At 36.9% G+C, this 17,405-nt stretch overlaps 1 protein-coding gene across 1 annotated transcript in view; it reads left to right on the forward strand.

Moving 5' to 3' along the window:
* Window positions 1–17,405, forward strand: part of LPCAT1 (lysophosphatidylcholine acyltransferase 1) — a 54,485-nt gene that overhangs the window by 30,731 nt on the left and 6,349 nt on the right. Inside the window, exons 9-11 of the mRNA XM_010190682.1 lie at window positions 7,767–7,892; window positions 14,660–14,813; window positions 15,681–15,779. Of these exons, the coding sequence (XP_010188984.1) occupies window positions 7,767–7,892; window positions 14,660–14,813; window positions 15,681–15,779 (379 nt within the window). The remainder of the gene's footprint in view (window positions 1–7,766; window positions 7,893–14,659; window positions 14,814–15,680; window positions 15,780–17,405) is intronic.

Consider the following 17,405-nt stretch of genomic DNA (forward strand, 5'->3'; position numbering starts at 1 on the left):
TAAAGCATTAAAAAGGACTTGATTTTTGTCTTTAAGATATGTCATCTTAACTACTTCCTAATGTAAAGTATTTATTGCATATGATGGCTTTTTTTGCCTCTTGGCATTTTTAATATCCTCAGCTATTAATAAGTTATGTCACTTTGTATTTTTTCTTATGCTTTAAAAACAGTTTTGTGTTTCTTAGTTGCATCAATTGCAACTTTTGGTCTGTCTTTACCTTTTTGTGTTTATGCATAATGGGTTCTAATTTAGTGATAACCATTTAATGTCCTTTTGATTTGTGGTTTGTTTGCTTGAGTTTGATTTTTCCCTAGGGAAAAAAAAAATTAGTTGTCTCTTTTCATTGTGGGATTGTAGTGTTTTGCTTGTTGAATAGATTCTTGAACACCTAATTTTCATTAGCACTTCTATTCTGGAAGGCATCCAATACTTGTAAAGTAATCAAAGTACTGTTTAGGGTATAGAAATACTGGTTTAAAGAAGAAGTAGGTAATGTTTCCACTCCTACTTTGCAAAACAAAATTAGTTACCTTACTATATATAAGGGTTCAAATATACTTAAAAGGTGTATGTCAGTAGCTCAGCTCCTAGTTAGTTGCATGTAGTTAGCACTGTTCATTTTGTACACAAATAAGCCCACGGTAGTGCAAGCTGTTAACTGTGCAAATCTGCACTGCAGACTTTGTGTGCAAGTCTAAAGTAACCTCACCCATAATTACATGTGGAAGCTGTTTAATAATTTATACACAGACCTGTTGGACACTTAACGTATAAACACAATTTGTTTTGCTTTAGTTTCTTAATTTCTCTTACAGAGGCTATCCTCAAAATAGAGAAAAATATGTTTTAGGTAGTACAATTTGGGAAAAAAATGCAAGTTAAAATATTGCGCCTTCATTGGTTTTATGAATATGGCAGATACTTAGACTGAAACCTGATGGAAACTGGACACCTTTGCCTTTTTATTTTACAAAACTGTAAACACCACAGAACTGAAGTTCTGTCAGCATTCCTGATTTGAGCACTTCATTCTTCTGATCTTTCTGGTGTTATAACTCAGTATTAGAACTACATACATGATACTAACTAGGAGTTTTGAAGGTTCTTTTGTGGCAAGCCCAGAAAGGCAAACTTCCTGTGCAAATATCAAAGTGTCATAATCTGGTTTGCACTTTTCCAATAACTTTGTTTTTCTTCTCCACTTATACAAACATTTAAAGACATTTTTATGTTTACAGTAGATGCTCGAATCAACTAAAGTGCAGAGTGTTTTATGGAATTTGAAAACATCAGTCTTCCTTATGTTTTTCATGTCACATCATTGCCAGGATCACTTTCTCCTTGTCAGAGCATGTCACACTGTTAAAGTAGTAACTCTTATCATCTTGACATATGAGGATTATGCTTTTGAGAAATCAATCCTTTTTTCCAGCATGTTGGTGAAGGCAAAAGATATTATGGATACTCTGTGTCCATTTCACCTTTTGTCAACTTTTACATAGTCCAAATCAGACTTTTTTCTTTCTTGCAGCATCAGAATGTGATCTCTGCCACTATATGTGATACGGTATTACTAGTTGCTGAAAAACAGCCTTGAGGATGTGGTTTTACAGTAGCTTACTGATCCATCTCATGAGTATTTGTTGTATTTTCAGTGACCAATTTTTCTAACTCTGGAAAGGTTGCTGTGTTCTGTGCCGATGCTGTCTCAAGTTTTATGTGTGATTCTGCAGATACACTGGTTGGATGCTCAGCACTCAACCTGGAAATTCAAGACTCTTTTTTTTTTTTGTCATTTTTATACCATCAAAGGCATGAGGATCAGTATAAATGGAATCATTACTGTGTTGAAGTGAAGAAGCATCCATTTGTTTAGGCCATATACAAAAATGGAGATGAGAACTACATTGTGCACTCTATTTACATGGATGCTGCAAGTGTGGCAATTAGGCCAATGTAGTTACCGAACAGGGTTAACTCTATGCAGCTTCTTTTTAAATTTTTCTCAAGGAAGAAATGAAGTTCTTAAAAGTTAATTACTATTTTATAACAGCCTGACTTGAATGCTGACAACATGAAAAAATTGCTTCATTTTTCACTCTTTGAAGACTTGTGATGTACAAGCCTACAAGATCTTATCGAGATTAACAATTACAAGACCCGTTTTCTTAACACAAGGGATAAATGTAGCTGTTAGCAACTTCTGTTTTCTGTCTAAAAATTAAAGCATCATGAAATATTATATTCTTGATATGAACTCCCGATTGTTATGACTGGACATTCCTTTATTTAGACAATGTCACAAAGTAGAAGTAGTCCAAGGAGAGAAAAGGGGCTGTCTACTCTGACCTTCCACGACTAAATAGGTAAAAGCTCTTCAGCTGGGGAAAGAAAGAGGAAAAAGAAAGCAAACAAAGTGGGGGGTTGTTTTGAAGGTCAGTAAAATTGTGAGTGTTCTGGAAATGTGTAGTAAGGCTGGTCTGTTACTTTCCATAGCAGAAGAGATAGAAAGCACTTAACAGTAGATCATCTAAAAGTAAATGGAAATACATTTTAAAACATGTATGACATTGGGGCATTCACCATTCACTACCTGATGCATAAAACCAATTCATCAAAGTTGAAATATACTGTAAAAATTTGGTCCATCAATGATAAACCGCAGTGGTACAGAGTAGTCTCTAGTTCAGGAAGTTCCTATACAGACAACGACTAGAAGCTGGGGTTATTTGTCCACCATGTTTTGTATGTCATTTTCTTAAACATCTGATAGTGAAGTAAAATAGCAAATTTGCTGTCCTTTTAATGTCTTCAGCACCTGATAAAGATTATAGGCAATTTAAAGGGTTGGTGTTTTTTTTGAGCAGCCTATGGAATGTTTTCTAGATTAGTTCACAGTTCTGCTTATTAACAAAGTAAAACATTTTCAAAATGTTTTTGTTGAAATGTAGATTCAGAATGTCAAAATATTGCCTGTACTGTTTTCTCTCACTTTGCATAATACTGCAGCAGTCACATTCTGTTTTGTGTTCAGAATTTTGCATGTGTAGTGGATTGGCATGCAGAAAACAAGGAAGTTGATAACTTATTTTTATATTACTACAGCATAGGCATTAGACATAGTGTGCTGTTTGGTGTGAGAAGTCATGATATAACAAGTGTTGCATGTAACAGATTGGGTTTGCAAGAAGGCTTTGGGATTTGTTTGGTTTTGGTTTGGTTTCTTTGAAGTGACTTGCTGACTTTAGAATTTCATGTAGTGCAATGTTATGAAACGTAAATAGCCAGCATTTCAGAGAAGGCAGGGAGGGATAAAGTCTCAAGGTATGTCAAGCCAGACATGCACATCTGACCATATAAAATTGCTGAACATTGAAAAGAACAGGCTTATTTTGACTGACTGTGAAAGCAGAGACAGTATGAAGGAAAGAGGAAGAAAGTGCTTCCAAATGGAGATTTGGGGTATGCTGTTATATTTCTAGTTTATTAGAAACTTTGTGTGGCGCTTGCAGTTTCCATCTTAAATCTCAAATTGAAATGATCTTTTTTTTTCCAAGCAGTTGAACTGAAGTAGAGAAATATTGCCCTGGAGAGGAGTTGAAGTAGTTGGGTAACCAGTTCTGTAGAAAATCCTGTGAGTTGCAGGCTTTAGAGTGAACTATAGTAAACCAGTCTTTATTCTAAGGAATTGAAAAATTCACAAGTCTTAGCACATGTAATGAACTTTATCTGTTCCCCAGCTTCAGTTTCTTCAGCATTCTGAGCTGAAATCAAGGTCCTTTTGTGTTAAAGTGCTTGCCTTACGTAGCTTGTGATTTATTTTCTGAACTCAGGAGCTCCTTGAACTCTTAATCTATCTGGCCTTGGTTGATCCTATGACTGAACTTTACTGTGAGCAAAAGTTGTTTCTTCCCCTTCTTTACTTCAGATCTTTGTAATTCTGAAAGTCTGTATGTATATACAAACACAGTGTTTCAATTCATTTTGCTTTATTTTGGAAGTCCGAAGGCTGGGAAATTGCCAACAAGCGCACAATAGAAGATGCTCTTATCCTTCTCAGTCTTGTTTTCTGGATGTGTTGATGCTGGGCATACATGGAGGCATTAATTGTAGTGGGAATTATCAAGCACTGATAGGACTGTAAGTCTGGCCCAAATACCACTCCTTCTGTAAGGAGTTCACACAGCTAGAAAAAGATGCATGTTGTATCTTCCCCTTATGGTTTGGCTGAGTCTGAGATGATCTTTCAGAAAGCCAGCTGTACCCTGGGCTGCATCAAAGGAAGTGTGGCCAGCAGGTCGAGGGTGGTGATTCTGCTGTTCTGCTCTACTCTTGTGAGAGCCCACCTGGAGTTCTGCATCCAGCTCTGGATGCCTCAACACAAGAAGGATGTGGAACTGTTGAAGAGAGTCCAGAGGAGGGCCACAGAGATGATCAGGGGGCTGGAGCACCTCCTCTATGAGGCCAGGCTGAGAGAGTTGGGGTTGTTCAGCCTGGAGAAGAGGACACTCCAGAGAGATGTTATTGCGTCCTTCCAGTACCTGAAGGGAGAGTACAAGAAAGCTGCAGAGGGACCTTTTACAAGGGTATGTAATGATAGGATGAGGGGGAATGGTTTTAAACTGGAAGAGGGTAGATTCAGATTAGATATTAGGAAGAAATTCTTTACTGTGAGGGTGGTGAGACACTGGCACAGGTTGCCCAGAAAAGTTGTGGATGCTCCTTCCCTGGAAGTGTTCAAGGCCAGGTTGAACAGGGCTTTGGGCAACCTGGTCCAGTGGGAGGTGGCCCTGCCCATGGTAGGGGGATTGGAACTAGATGGCCTTTAAGGTCCCTTCCAACTCAAACCATTCTATGATTTTATGATCCCTGCATTTGTTTGGAATTTGTTCTGTATAATAAGTTTGGGGTTGGTTGGTTTGTTTTGGTTTGTTTTTTTAAAATTCATCTTTGGCTAGGCTCCTTCAATGTGCTTGGGGACTATTAATTAGGAGAAGTTATTTAAGTCTGGCATTGGTTCTGGCATGGCAGTCAGTCAGGCTTCTACCCTCCTTCCAGGTTGAGTGGCCCGATCTTTCTTAGTCATCTTCCTTTTGATGTGTTTGAAAAGCTTTTAGTTTTAGCAAGTTATTCTTTCTTGCTTTGGCTTGCCACCTTATGGCTATGTTTTAACTTGTCTGCCTTCTCTGTTTTCCTTGAGAGAACATGGATTGTTTTCTGTGTGTGTTTTTTTTTTTTTTAAAGAGTGGTTTTGTTCTATTTGCCACCTTTAATAAGTTGCTGAGTCATACTGATTTTTTTTTTGGTCCTTTCCAAATCCTTTTGCTAAGTGTCTTGTCAATTCTCCCGATTCTCTAATATCGTATGTCATTTTGTACTACAGTTGAACACTACTCCTCTCAGTTTCATCCTTCAACTTATTTTTAACCAGCTTCCACTTTTCTGTGTAGTTTCCCTATGCTTCAGCTGGTTGCCCATAAATTCCGGTATTTCTGTTGTGTGCCATACCTACTGTTACCTTAAGATCTGATGAAATTTGGTGAAATGTGCCTGGCTGGGCAAGATCTTTGGTTATTACCATATTATTTTATGTAGCTGCTCTGGATAGCACTGCTTATAGTGTGTCCTTGCTGCCCTAGGAGTTCAGCTACTTCACTGGCAGTTGACAGGGAAGTTTATAAGGATGATATAGAGTGCACACAGTACAAAAGAAGGTGATAGTAAGTAATCTAATCTGGCAGGTTAGACTCTCCTCCTTTCATCCATCCTTTTTTATTCTTCTAAAGAAAATCAATTTTGCAGTGTATAATACCAATGATTTCATATTATATAATACAACGCTATACTGAATACCATACAATGTAAGTATTGACAAGACCTGCAATACTTGATCTCTAAGTCAGGTGGAACTTGGAAATGGATTTAAATCCCCCACAGCGTGGGAGAGTTCTTCATCTGGGTTTTACACATCATTCATTACAATGTTAACCATAGGACTATAGGATGAAATGTGATATCACAAGAACCTCTTGTCTATTCCATTAAGCTGGTTTACTGATTTGCATATCCTACTGGGACACTCTTTGCAGGTGAAATAGTGATGAAACAGGAACAGATCGAGAAGTAAAAAAATTTGGAGGAACTTAATTTAATTGCTCAGGATCAGCCATATGAGGCAATCTAGCCTTCAACAGTCTGCAGGATTTAAAGATGCCTTTTCTACGTACCTGTATCTTTTAGGTTTAGTTGGCTTTTTCCTTTTTTTCTTTCCTGTTGGTTATTTCTTCTTGCAAGGAAGAGGCTGTTCATTCCAAATCACTAGACTGTATGTCCTTGTTTTATTCATAAGTAGCTAAATAATACCTAATTTTTAACATTTTTGGTACTTTTTGAGCTTGAGTATCTATTAGTGAGGTGTTCTTCCTGAATATTTCACTTTCTCAGCTTTAGAGAGAAGAAAGAAACCCTAATCAGTAGCTTTAATGTTGAGTGCATGTCTGACTAATGTATTAGAATTCCTGAAGTTTGGCAATTAATTGGTGGATAAAAAAGAACTGGCTTCTGTTAGTTACACTGGCATTCAAAGGACTCGTAAAGAGATTCTGGGGAAGAGGCTACTTAACAGATATTAAGTGATTTATAGCATGAGAGGTAACTGCCATTACAGATCAAACTGTCTGTAATAAAGCATAGAATTGAATGCAGAGTTTTCATCAAAGCCAAAATGACTGTGGCATGCCTCGGGGTTTTTTATCAATCTTGCCATTACTGTATACTAACTTCACAGATGAAAAAGGTGGTACGTAGTAAGGTAGAAAAACCTGTAGATGAAAAGTATGAAGGTAAGTGAAGTAAAAAAAATCATGAGAACTTTATCAAAGTAGAAAAGGCTGCACAAAGGAGATAACGCTCTGTGCTAATATAACTAAAATCAAGTGTAATGGAAAACATGGTAGATGAGTAACTCATAAAGCCGGTTTTGCTTTCTAAATTAAGTCTTATGTTTGTACACTGAATTCTTAAAGGCCTCTTCCAAAATAGTGTCTTTCTCAGTGTCTTTCACCAAATGCATTGCAACTATAATATCAGGGTTTCCTTGGAGTATCTTCTGGTGCTGCTATTACTGCAGAGCATTAAGTTAGAAGTAAAGCAAAAATTAGTAATTAATTGTCTGTATTAATTGTCTGTAGTATTAATTGTCTGGCATATTAAAACTTGAAAGTATTTTTATCTTCTACCTTCCTTATGTCATGAACTTAAAAACAACTTGTGTTTCCGTGGAGTTTACTTTTATACTTTTTGTTCTAGCCATTCTTACAGACAAATATTGCCTGTTGTATAATTTCAGTATCACCTGGAGGTAATAATTGTTCTGCTCAAGTGATTTTCAATGTATTAATATGTTAGTGTAATAATATTTCTATTTAGCATAATTATTAATAAATATGTATTTTTGGTTTAGAGGAACATTTTTCTAAACCCTTCTCATTCACTTGTATGAAAGTATTAAGGAATCTGAAAGTCTATGCACTGCCTAATTTTTCTCTTGTATTTTTATATTTTAATGTAAAGTCAAAATAGATGTTCTACAATGAGTAGAGTACCATATTTCATTATTTGTATATGAACTGTCTTTTATGGGCTCTTCCTTACCTCTTCAGAATAAAGAGCATGATTGGATTTATTTTTATAAAAAAATAGTGATGATTCTGCTCAATTTTTGGAGATTATCTTGCTTACTGTGTTTCTTTGGTTTATTCTAGGGCATTAGGAGTTTCAGTGACAGACTATACATTTGAAGACTGTCAGCTAGCTTTGGCTGAAGGACAACTTCGTCTACCTTCAGACACGTGTCTTTTAGAATTTGCAAAGCTTGTGAGAAGCCTTGGGTGAGCATATACGATATTTATATATAAGGTGCATCTTAATTATATATTTATACTCATATAGTTTCCCCTTATATAACAATATTGCATTTATGAATATATGTGGAATGTTGTCATATTACAACTGGGGAAACACTAAAATGAAATTAAACCAGTACTATTCTTCCCTTGCGAGCAGCACCCCTAGATACTGAGTACAGTAGGTTGTAAAATTCATATTTTCACAGTCTGACAAATGAGCAGAGTGTGTCTGAAGTGTTCGTTCCTGAACGAAACTAAAAGAAACCTCCTGAAGAGGGTCAGGAATACGGTGAGGTTCCTAATATTTGATACAGTTGAGTCAATTACCCTTTCCTGTGACATCTCCAAAGGAAGAACAGCACTTCCATAGCGGTGACTGGATTAGCGTTACAATAGTGAGGGCAGAGGGGTCACTCTGTCCCAAAAAGCACAGAGAAATGGTTGATCTCTAGAGTAGGTTACTGTTAGATGGACTTTCTAATGAAACTGTTTAGAATATGCAGTGCCGCTCATGTCTTTTCTCATGGCTTCAGTTCCCTTTGGCTTTCCCTTTAAGAAAAGCTTCAACAAACAGTGGAAAAAAAATCACATAAACCGAACAGTAGAACCTGGTGCTGCTATTTTGCAATTTTTCTCCTGTTTCTCCTCTCATCATATTGAACAATTGCAAGCTAAATTTTACAACTTCATCCAATTAACTGCATTAATATGCAAACATCCTTTTCCATTTTTTTTTTCTCACCTGAAAGTAGTTTCACGTTTCCATTCTATACTTGATTTCGTTTCACTAATTTTTGTTTCATCTTCCAGCTTGTGTACATAAATGAAAAAAGAGAAAGATCTCTCTGAGACTCGGGAATGTAGGACAGCATACATTATGCATTTAGATGACAAATATGTATTAATTCATTGCCAGGACCTCCATCTGAAAAGTCTTCCAATAGGACAGGAGAGACATCTAAGAGGACACAGAGATTCTTGCTTTGTTCTAAAGGCTCTGAATTTTAAGTACTAACTAACAAACAAACAAAAAAACCCAACCTACAAACCCATCCACTTCTCTTACTGTGCAGTTGATAATCCCGGGATTCAGTTTAATCCTCTTGTTAAATTGTCTGTCTTCTGTCTGCTCAATTTAAAGATGTTTTTTCACATAACGCTTTCCTGGTTTTATTACAACAATTACGTGCATTTGTGAATGAAGTTCCCCACAATCCAAAAGTTTTTTTGTCTGGTTTGAGCAATTGTACATTAGTGAAGCATTATCCTGTCTTGATTTGGGTATGTGCCAATTAGAAGACTATTACAATGCTATTTTTCTGGCACAATTGGATGAAGATTATAATATGACTAATGCATGCTTGATGGCGGTGCAGTCATTTTGCTGTTTATTCAAAGGTTTTGAGGCCAGGGATGCATTAAGATCATCTAATCGCATCCCTAAATAACTAGAATGGTAAATTTTATCCAATGGATTTTATATTTTATATTAATATATTTATATTAATATTTATATTACTATATCCCTTGTTTTTGAGCAAATACCTTACCTTCAAGGTAACATCCAGTTTTAAAGGCGATATTTTTATAGCAAGGCAAATCCAGACTTGTATAACTTGGTTTTATAGAACCTAAACCAAAAACATCAGTTTGCTCCACTGGAGAGTTATTTCTGTTCACGTTATGTATCTAAAGAATTCCTTAACATTGTCTGTAAAACTTGCTTGGTGTGTGTGGAGCTGGATGGGATTCAGTCCAGAAGCCATGCAGCCACTGCAGCAAGTTCTCATGCTTCATCGGATTAAGAGCTTGGGCTCTGTTAACACAGCTCCACAGCTGCCAGGACACAGCTGGCTGCAACTTGGCTGCCTCATGCTGAACTCTGTGGTAAAATGACTGCTGTATCAATGGGATCAATCGATCACAGTCTGATGTGCAATTCTGCTTTCATTAGTCCTCAAGCAGTTTTGCTTCTCTTGAGCTTGACAATCTGTGTCTGGCCAAGCTGATTACTAAGCTATACACAGTCTTTATTGTAGCTTTCATACGTTGTAAATCCTCCGCTTGATTTGATGATTTAATCCACAGTTAATTGCCCCACCATTTAATGTGATTCTCTATTTGTACTTTGACTATATATTACCATGTCCTACACACTGAAACTTGTTTGAATTTTGTGCCTTATTACAGACCTCTTCAGATTTTTCTCCTTCAGAAAGCATTAATACATTATAATTATGTCCATCTTTTTTTTTGAGATACTTTTTATGAGCTGCTTTAGTGTAGCTGCCTGCAAGGAGATCCTTACATTCTGATTTGCATGTATTTATTCCTGTAGTCTCAAACTTCTGTTCATTCTAATTCCTGCATTCACTTTGCCCATGAACTAGGAAGACCTTCTATCCTTAATTAGTTTTCCCCTTTCTTATGGAACCATGGCTTTTTGGCCATCAGTAACTTCTTATAGAATTCCCTTTCTTCAGTCCAATGTTTTTCTGGTTTTTATCTTAGTTAGGGTTATTCTGTTTTTAATTGTTTTCTTTTCTGAAAATTAAAGATCTCTCCTCTCTTTAAAAAAAAAAAAAAAAGCCAAATGTAAGACATTGCAATCCAAAGTAGAATTTTTTATTTGTGTTAGATGAGGCTTATAAAGTCATCTTGATGTAATCTGAAATTTTGCATAAGTAATTCTAATGGTCCAGTCGTTTTGTATCTTTTTGGAAAAAAAATAATTTTTTAAAAAAAGGATAGGCCCATCAAACTTCTAGCAGATTAAGGATAATCTGTTTACTTATTCTGGCCTTGATTTTTTTTTTCTCATCTCTTTGTTTTCTTGCTTTACTGTCTACCCTTCAGTTTGTTAACATTCAATACTCTGCTACTGCAATATTTACTTTATTGCTTTCGGGTTGTTTTTTCCCAAATCTTTCACTTTTGAAACCCCATGTATGATTTGGAACATCTAGGAAGGGTGAATGTGTCTCCCATCCTTCTGTTTCAGTCACTGTTTTCTTCCTAATTTTTCTTATCCATTTGTAATCTTTTTGGCAAATATTCTTTAAAAATTAAATTTTAAACTATTTTTGGTTTTGGGGTTTTTTTTTGTGCTAGGCAGCACTGATAGCAAGACGGCACATTTTCAATTCCAGTATGGCAGCTGGCCTGCATGTTGTGCATCAAAAAGCAATAAGTCTAGGAAGTGTTCAGCAAGAACATAATATGGTATCATGGTGAATGTGTGCTTTTTATTATTGGTATACACGTGGCACAAGACTCTTTGGTTTGGCAGGTTTTTGATCTGGTGTATGCATTTAGTACACAGACTTTGACATTCTTAGTGCTTTTCACTCAAGATAGTATGGCTTTGCTGATTATGTCCACTTATTTTAATAGGTATGGTTTCCACCAAATCATCTTTTTCAGGTCAGACTTCAGAAAAATCCTCTGTTCTTGCCTTCTAGATTCCTTAGCTTTCTCAGTAGGATTACTTAGTCAGTAACTTTCATCTTTACTAATGAGCAGCAATTTATTTTGGAATTCTTTTTGGATCCTTAACTATGTTGTTTGCTTTCCTGGGTTCCTGAGTATTGTTGGTGTCTTGTACCCGTGTAATGGGTACTGGTGATGTCTGCCCTGGAAGAATGTTCTACAACCTTAGAAAGCCTGCAAGGTTACCTTTGTACACGTTACCTGGCCCTGGTGAAATACAGTGTTAGTAAACCTCCTTGTTTTAGAACCTGAATCAATTCTGCTGTCACTTAAAAGCTGTAGTACTTCAGTAAGAATGACAATTAAACAGCAGTTCCATTTAGAATACTACTCTCCAATATTATCTTATCCAATTGGCCATGAGGATCCTACTAGGCAATGCCTCTATAGGCTCATAAGATCTGCAAGGAGGAGTTAATCACCTCACCAGCCTGGTGCTTGTTTATTCTTGTTCAACAGCCTTCACCTTTTGGACTACAGTGCAAACTTCTGCTGTCCAAGTGTGCCTGAAATGGTGGTCCACACTGTAGGTAGAGCTTTGCATCCCCATAGTAATAAACCCTCACAGCTAACTAACAGTGCCATTACTTCAGAGTGTTCAGAGATAGTCTGTAACAAGAAAACTTCTGGAGGATGTTGTCCATCTGTATTTGTGATAGAAGCAATACTGTCCATTACAGGAGGTGATCACAGATCAGGTGTAACACAGCAAATACCAACCATGGTAGCCCCTGCCTCCCAGATCAAGGCAGGGTGTGCCAGAGCACTCAGAAGTTCAGTTTTGCAGCTGTTCAGTATCATTTCTCCATTATGACAAGGAGTAGCACAGAAATACATCAGCAGACATAGAACTGAATGCATTGTGCTTTTCTAGCTTAAGGCATGTTTCTCTGAGCTCGCAGTATACAGTAGCTAGCTATAACATCCAGCTGCTGTTATGCAACTTCCAGCTCTGTGAGACACAAGTTTTTGGCAGGTTCCCAGCATGCAAGAGATAAGTTTGTTTTCAAATAGTCAAATGTATCTAAAACTAGCTTTAAGGAGGTAAGACGTCTCATTTGCTAAAAATAGTGGTAATTATGCTGAAAATATCCTGCCTTCAGGGATCTGGTTTTCCTTGTGAAGTCTGCTGTGAAGGATTTAATGTTCGGAGCTGTTAATCTTGACAAATGTCCTTTCTATCTTCAGGGGCTCAGGGATGACTTTCTGTTCTCATCAGTGTGCACTGGCCTAAAAAACAAAGCAAAACACCACAACAGCAAATAATGTTATGTATCATAAAGCCTAGATCCTGCATAGAAGCCATTAGGCAAGCAAGCATGATATTATGAGCAAAGACATCCACTGTTGACTTTCTAGCTCTTATGGCCTCCATTGGGATAAAAGTAACAATCTTAAAGGAATTGTGACATTGAAGCCATTCCATCTTTGTTCAGAACCTGTTGTGGGACTTGGACCACTTGGCTTCAAAAGACTTCAGCATCGTAGGTCACGGTTATCCACACATCATTTGGTTTCTTAAAGAACTAGAGGGAAGTGAGCCCACCTTGGGTTACCAGAAGTACAATGTGGTCATACTTGAGCTGAGGCAATAATTTTGCCTCACTGATCCACATTCTCTTTTTGGGATTGGGTCACATCTCTTTCTGTGTTTACAAAACTCAAACCACAAGATGTCTGTAAGATTTGTGGTAAGCCATGCTACTTTCCGTACAGGGTTTTGCCTTCAAACTTCTTAGCTTTTCGGACTTAATTGACTGGTGAAGAGGAGGTCTCACAAGTCTTGAATGCTGCTCAGCAGACGAGTACTCTCTCAGTTCTAGAAAATTAATTTTGAGTCAATTCATTGCAAATCAAATCTCTCTGATTTAGAGACAGATGTTAGACTGCATATTCTGTGTCAGTGGTGGCTTATCTCGAGGGAGGATTCATGTGCCAGCTGTTCCCATCCTACAGTTAAAATCCATTTTGACTACGACAGTGGGCTGTATTATCTGTGGACATTTCTTATACGTATTCCTGCATGTGAGAAGCTGAGTTCTGTGGAACTCCTCCATGGATTCCTTTGTCATTGATCTGCTACTTTTCTACTCAACCCTGGAAAATGAATGTTTGCAGAGGAGTGTTTTGCTATGCTTTTTATTCTGTCTAGGATCAAAACTTAAGATAAGTGATTTAATGCCGGGATGGGAGAACATAGGAATGTTCTGTAGAGGCCATGGGTCTCTAGAAGAATTCTTGCATGTTCAAGGTCTTATATTTCATAAATACAGGGCTTGGTGTTGTTTAGTTACGTTTTTGGTAAGTCAGTTTAGGTCATGGCTGACAGCACAGTGTCTTACTTCAAAGCAGTGGTTTTTAGGAAGGATCATTTCAGCAAGCGATCAAGGTCTGGAGCTGACATATCAAATAGTCTTCCTATCAGAAATGCTCTTATCTTTTTTCAGAAGCCCCTGAGAATGCTGATATTAAATATTTTGCTCATTCTTGTCACTGAGAGGAAGCTGTTGAGGAGCCCCAGCTGCAGTCTGGGAACAATTCTGGTGCAAGTTAGTGAATTCTGTAAATAACTGCTTTTCCTTGTCTGCAGCAGCAAACAGCAAAACAGACAACTGCAGAAGAATATCATAGAAGATTTTACTGGCAGCTTTTGTCCTTGGAAGGACTGAGGGAATTTGTGTTATAACTTTGTTTGGGTCACCCCACAGTGGTGTCAGACTCCAGACTGAATGTGAAAAATGAGGACTGACAAACAGGATTAACAGTATAATCGCTATTATGTAATCCTTGATTTCTTTTAGGCAAGATGCATCAGGTCTTTCCTGTTCAGTAACATTAGTAAATTTGGAATCGTAATTGGTTTATGTTACTGTCCTACACTACAGCCATAGTCAGGTGACCTAAATCCCACCTAGTTCTCTATGCCTCGTATTTCTTATTAGCTCCTTCTAGACTGTGTTTCTTGTGCGTGTGTTGAATTGTGTATACATATGGCTTATAATCAAGGTAGAATAAAGGACACAAGTTTATAACCAGGGTTCCTAAACCCTTGCAGTAATTTCTAATACAGTTGAAGAACTAATGGGAGCCTTAAAAATACAGGAATACATTATTTTATTATAAAGTTGCCTGGTAATTCTGATGCCAGATTTTGGAATGTTTTATACCACTATTATCTATTGCTTCTTTTGGTATAATGAAATTTGTGTTGTAAAATTGGGTTTATTCTTTAAAATGTGCAAAAATAATATGCTTTCCAGGCTGAAGCCAGAAACACTTGAAGATGATCTTGATAAATATGCTGCAACTGCTATGAAAATGAAAAAAGAAAAGGTTAATCTCAAAGAATTTTCAGCATACTTGGAATTTCCAGTTTCTCATACATTAGAAAGCATGTTTGCCCTTTTTGATGAGGTAAGAAACACCATAATGTTTAAAAATTGTACTACTTTTGGTTAACTCCACTTAAGCCTAATTCTGTTCCTGTTGGATACACTGAGATCTGATCTGAACCAGTGCTAAATGCTTTTGAGCATTTCACCACAGTATTTTCCTACTGCTTTTCCCTTTCAGTAAGGTAAGAGCACCTGTCATCAGCTAAATAAAGCATTCATTCAGGTACAAGTTAAAAGGAGTATCAGTTGGACAAAAGTGATTTTCTTTCTAGGTGCAAAATATGAAGAGGTAGAAAGATGGGTTCAGGCAGAACCTCTGCTGCTGCTTGTTGCAACTGAATGCAATACCTATTACCTGATATTTCACTTACCTTGTAAATAAATCAGTTTATTCTTCTAGGATGCCTGAAACCTGAAGGATCTAAGAACTTGGCAGATTTTTAATTCTTCTGGCAATCAGTCAGGATGAGGAAATTATTATCTTTGTCTGGTTGAGGCCCTGTTTTGACAAGGAGATGGATATGTCCACAGTGTTCTCTTTTAGATCAAACAGTAGATGTTATGCATTCAGGGCTTAAATTAGTCTACCTTGCCCCCTGGTTCTCTAATTTTAATTTCAACCCAGTAATTCAGATGATTTAACGTAAAAATCTTAAGTATGCAAGTGAACAGTAGTGTGACAGTAGCAGTACTGTACTTCAAGACTCTTTGAATTACGACTTCTGACTGAGACTCTGAAAAGGGCCTGCAGAGCTTTGACTGAGCTTCTTTCCCTGAAGCAATTCCATTTCAGTAAGACTTTTTTTGCAGTGGCATGTGTAATGATATTTCTGAATATTCTGCATCTTTAGCAACTGTTAGTTATTAGTAAGGTTTTCCTTCACAGAATGAAGATGGCATAATTGACATCCGGGAATTTGTCACTGCTCTGTCAGTTGTCTGTAAGCCATCCAAAACTCTGGAAACAATTCAGTTGGCATTTCAGGTAAGTTGCATTTTCTTCCTCTATGTATCTTAATTTTTAATTTATTTTATAAATTACTAATACAGCCATTAGACTTAACAGAAGCTTGTTTCACATGGCCTTTTTAATACTTCATTACATTTTAAAACAACATTAATGGCAAGTTAGATTAAGAGGTCATGTTTAGACAGAATGCACTACAAGTTCAAGTCATATAAAATTATGGAAGTTTGCAGTCTGAAATTTGTTCTCTGTGGCCCTCTGGTACAACCTTTTTCGCACATTGAGCTTCAAACCTGAATTCCTTTGTACTGATTCATCTAAAATAAAGGCTGAGTTGTGCTTACTACTTTTTATAATGTTTCAATCAAATCTTATTCTTCCAGTTAATAAAATATTTTAAAACTTTTCCGACATGTTAATAGAGTGCTTGTTTTGCTGTCTGGGGTTTTTTTACTCCCTTTTACCTTGATAAGATTTTCTTCCCTCTCAGTCTTACCCTGTTTCTGTGTTGGTCCTGCAGTCTCTGCCCAGACTTTATGCTTTCTAGAAGTGCTCCTGAACTTCTTGTAGCATCAGCATAGATGGTTAATGCAGGCTTTTTGGGAAAGTGACAGCAGCAGTGCTTAATGTTTGCCATTTCAATGAGTTTGTCTGACACCTTGACTTTTTAATTTTTTATTTCATTTCTTTAATATTGCTACTTTGACATGCAAACTCTGTGCCATCCTGCATCATCTTTTCTGTTTGCCTTGAATTCACATAGTCTTTAGTGTTAGTGAAACTGAAGAGTGCTCACTCTTCATGCTGTCATCACTGGTGAATTCACGGAGTTGAGAACTTTCGATTGCATGGTACTACATGGCAGCCTTATTTTCCAAGTAGCTGTTTTCAGATTCTTCAGCATACCTGTGTTATTCTCTTAACTATGTTTTGCTAAAGAAATGAGGCTCCTATCAATGTTTAGTGTTCACATCTATCATTCTTACCCTTTGGCCAGTATCAAACAAATTTGACAAAGGAGGAAGGAACAGAAATATTTAGTTCCTGTAAATACTGGGGGAAATTTGCCTCTAATAGCTGCTGTTACTTACTGCTACCTCTGAGGGAAAAGCAGAAACACTTCTGCCCTTGCTTATTCCATTTGATATATATCATAGCATAGAGAAATGATCAGGTGCTGTTTGGTCTGCTCTGTGCCTTCATACTAAAATGAACAAGCTTAAAATAAACATGAATGTGGCTTTTGGGCAGTATTTCAGTGAAATTTAGCTGTCATGATAAATAACATGCAATATATTTTTACCATTTTAGAGGAAAAAAGGTTCAGGTGGGTAGTTATTTTGTTTTTGGAAGCACCTAACTTTAATTTAATAGAACTGTTTCTTAGGAAATTTCTGTTCTTCATTATCTTCTATTTTTTATCTTCTTCAACTCATAATACATAATTTTGAGTTCTCTGGTTAATTGCAAAATGTGAAGTTAACTGTAGAACTGCAAGGAAGTTCTACACATGTATTAAGAAGAGGAAGCAGACAGCAAGGTGAAGCAGGTATGGCTCATATTATCCTGCTAGTGATGATTGAAAGAGTTAAAAAAAGTCTTGAGCTGAGGAAATTTTTTTCTCAGTATTGTAGAAAAAAGGGA

Source organism: Mesitornis unicolor, unplaced genomic scaffold, assembly GCF_000695765.1.
Source record: "Mesitornis unicolor isolate BGI_N332 unplaced genomic scaffold, ASM69576v1 scaffold26510, whole genome shotgun sequence".
Classification (NCBI taxonomy): domain Eukaryota; kingdom Metazoa; phylum Chordata; class Aves; order Mesitornithiformes; family Mesitornithidae; genus Mesitornis; species Mesitornis unicolor.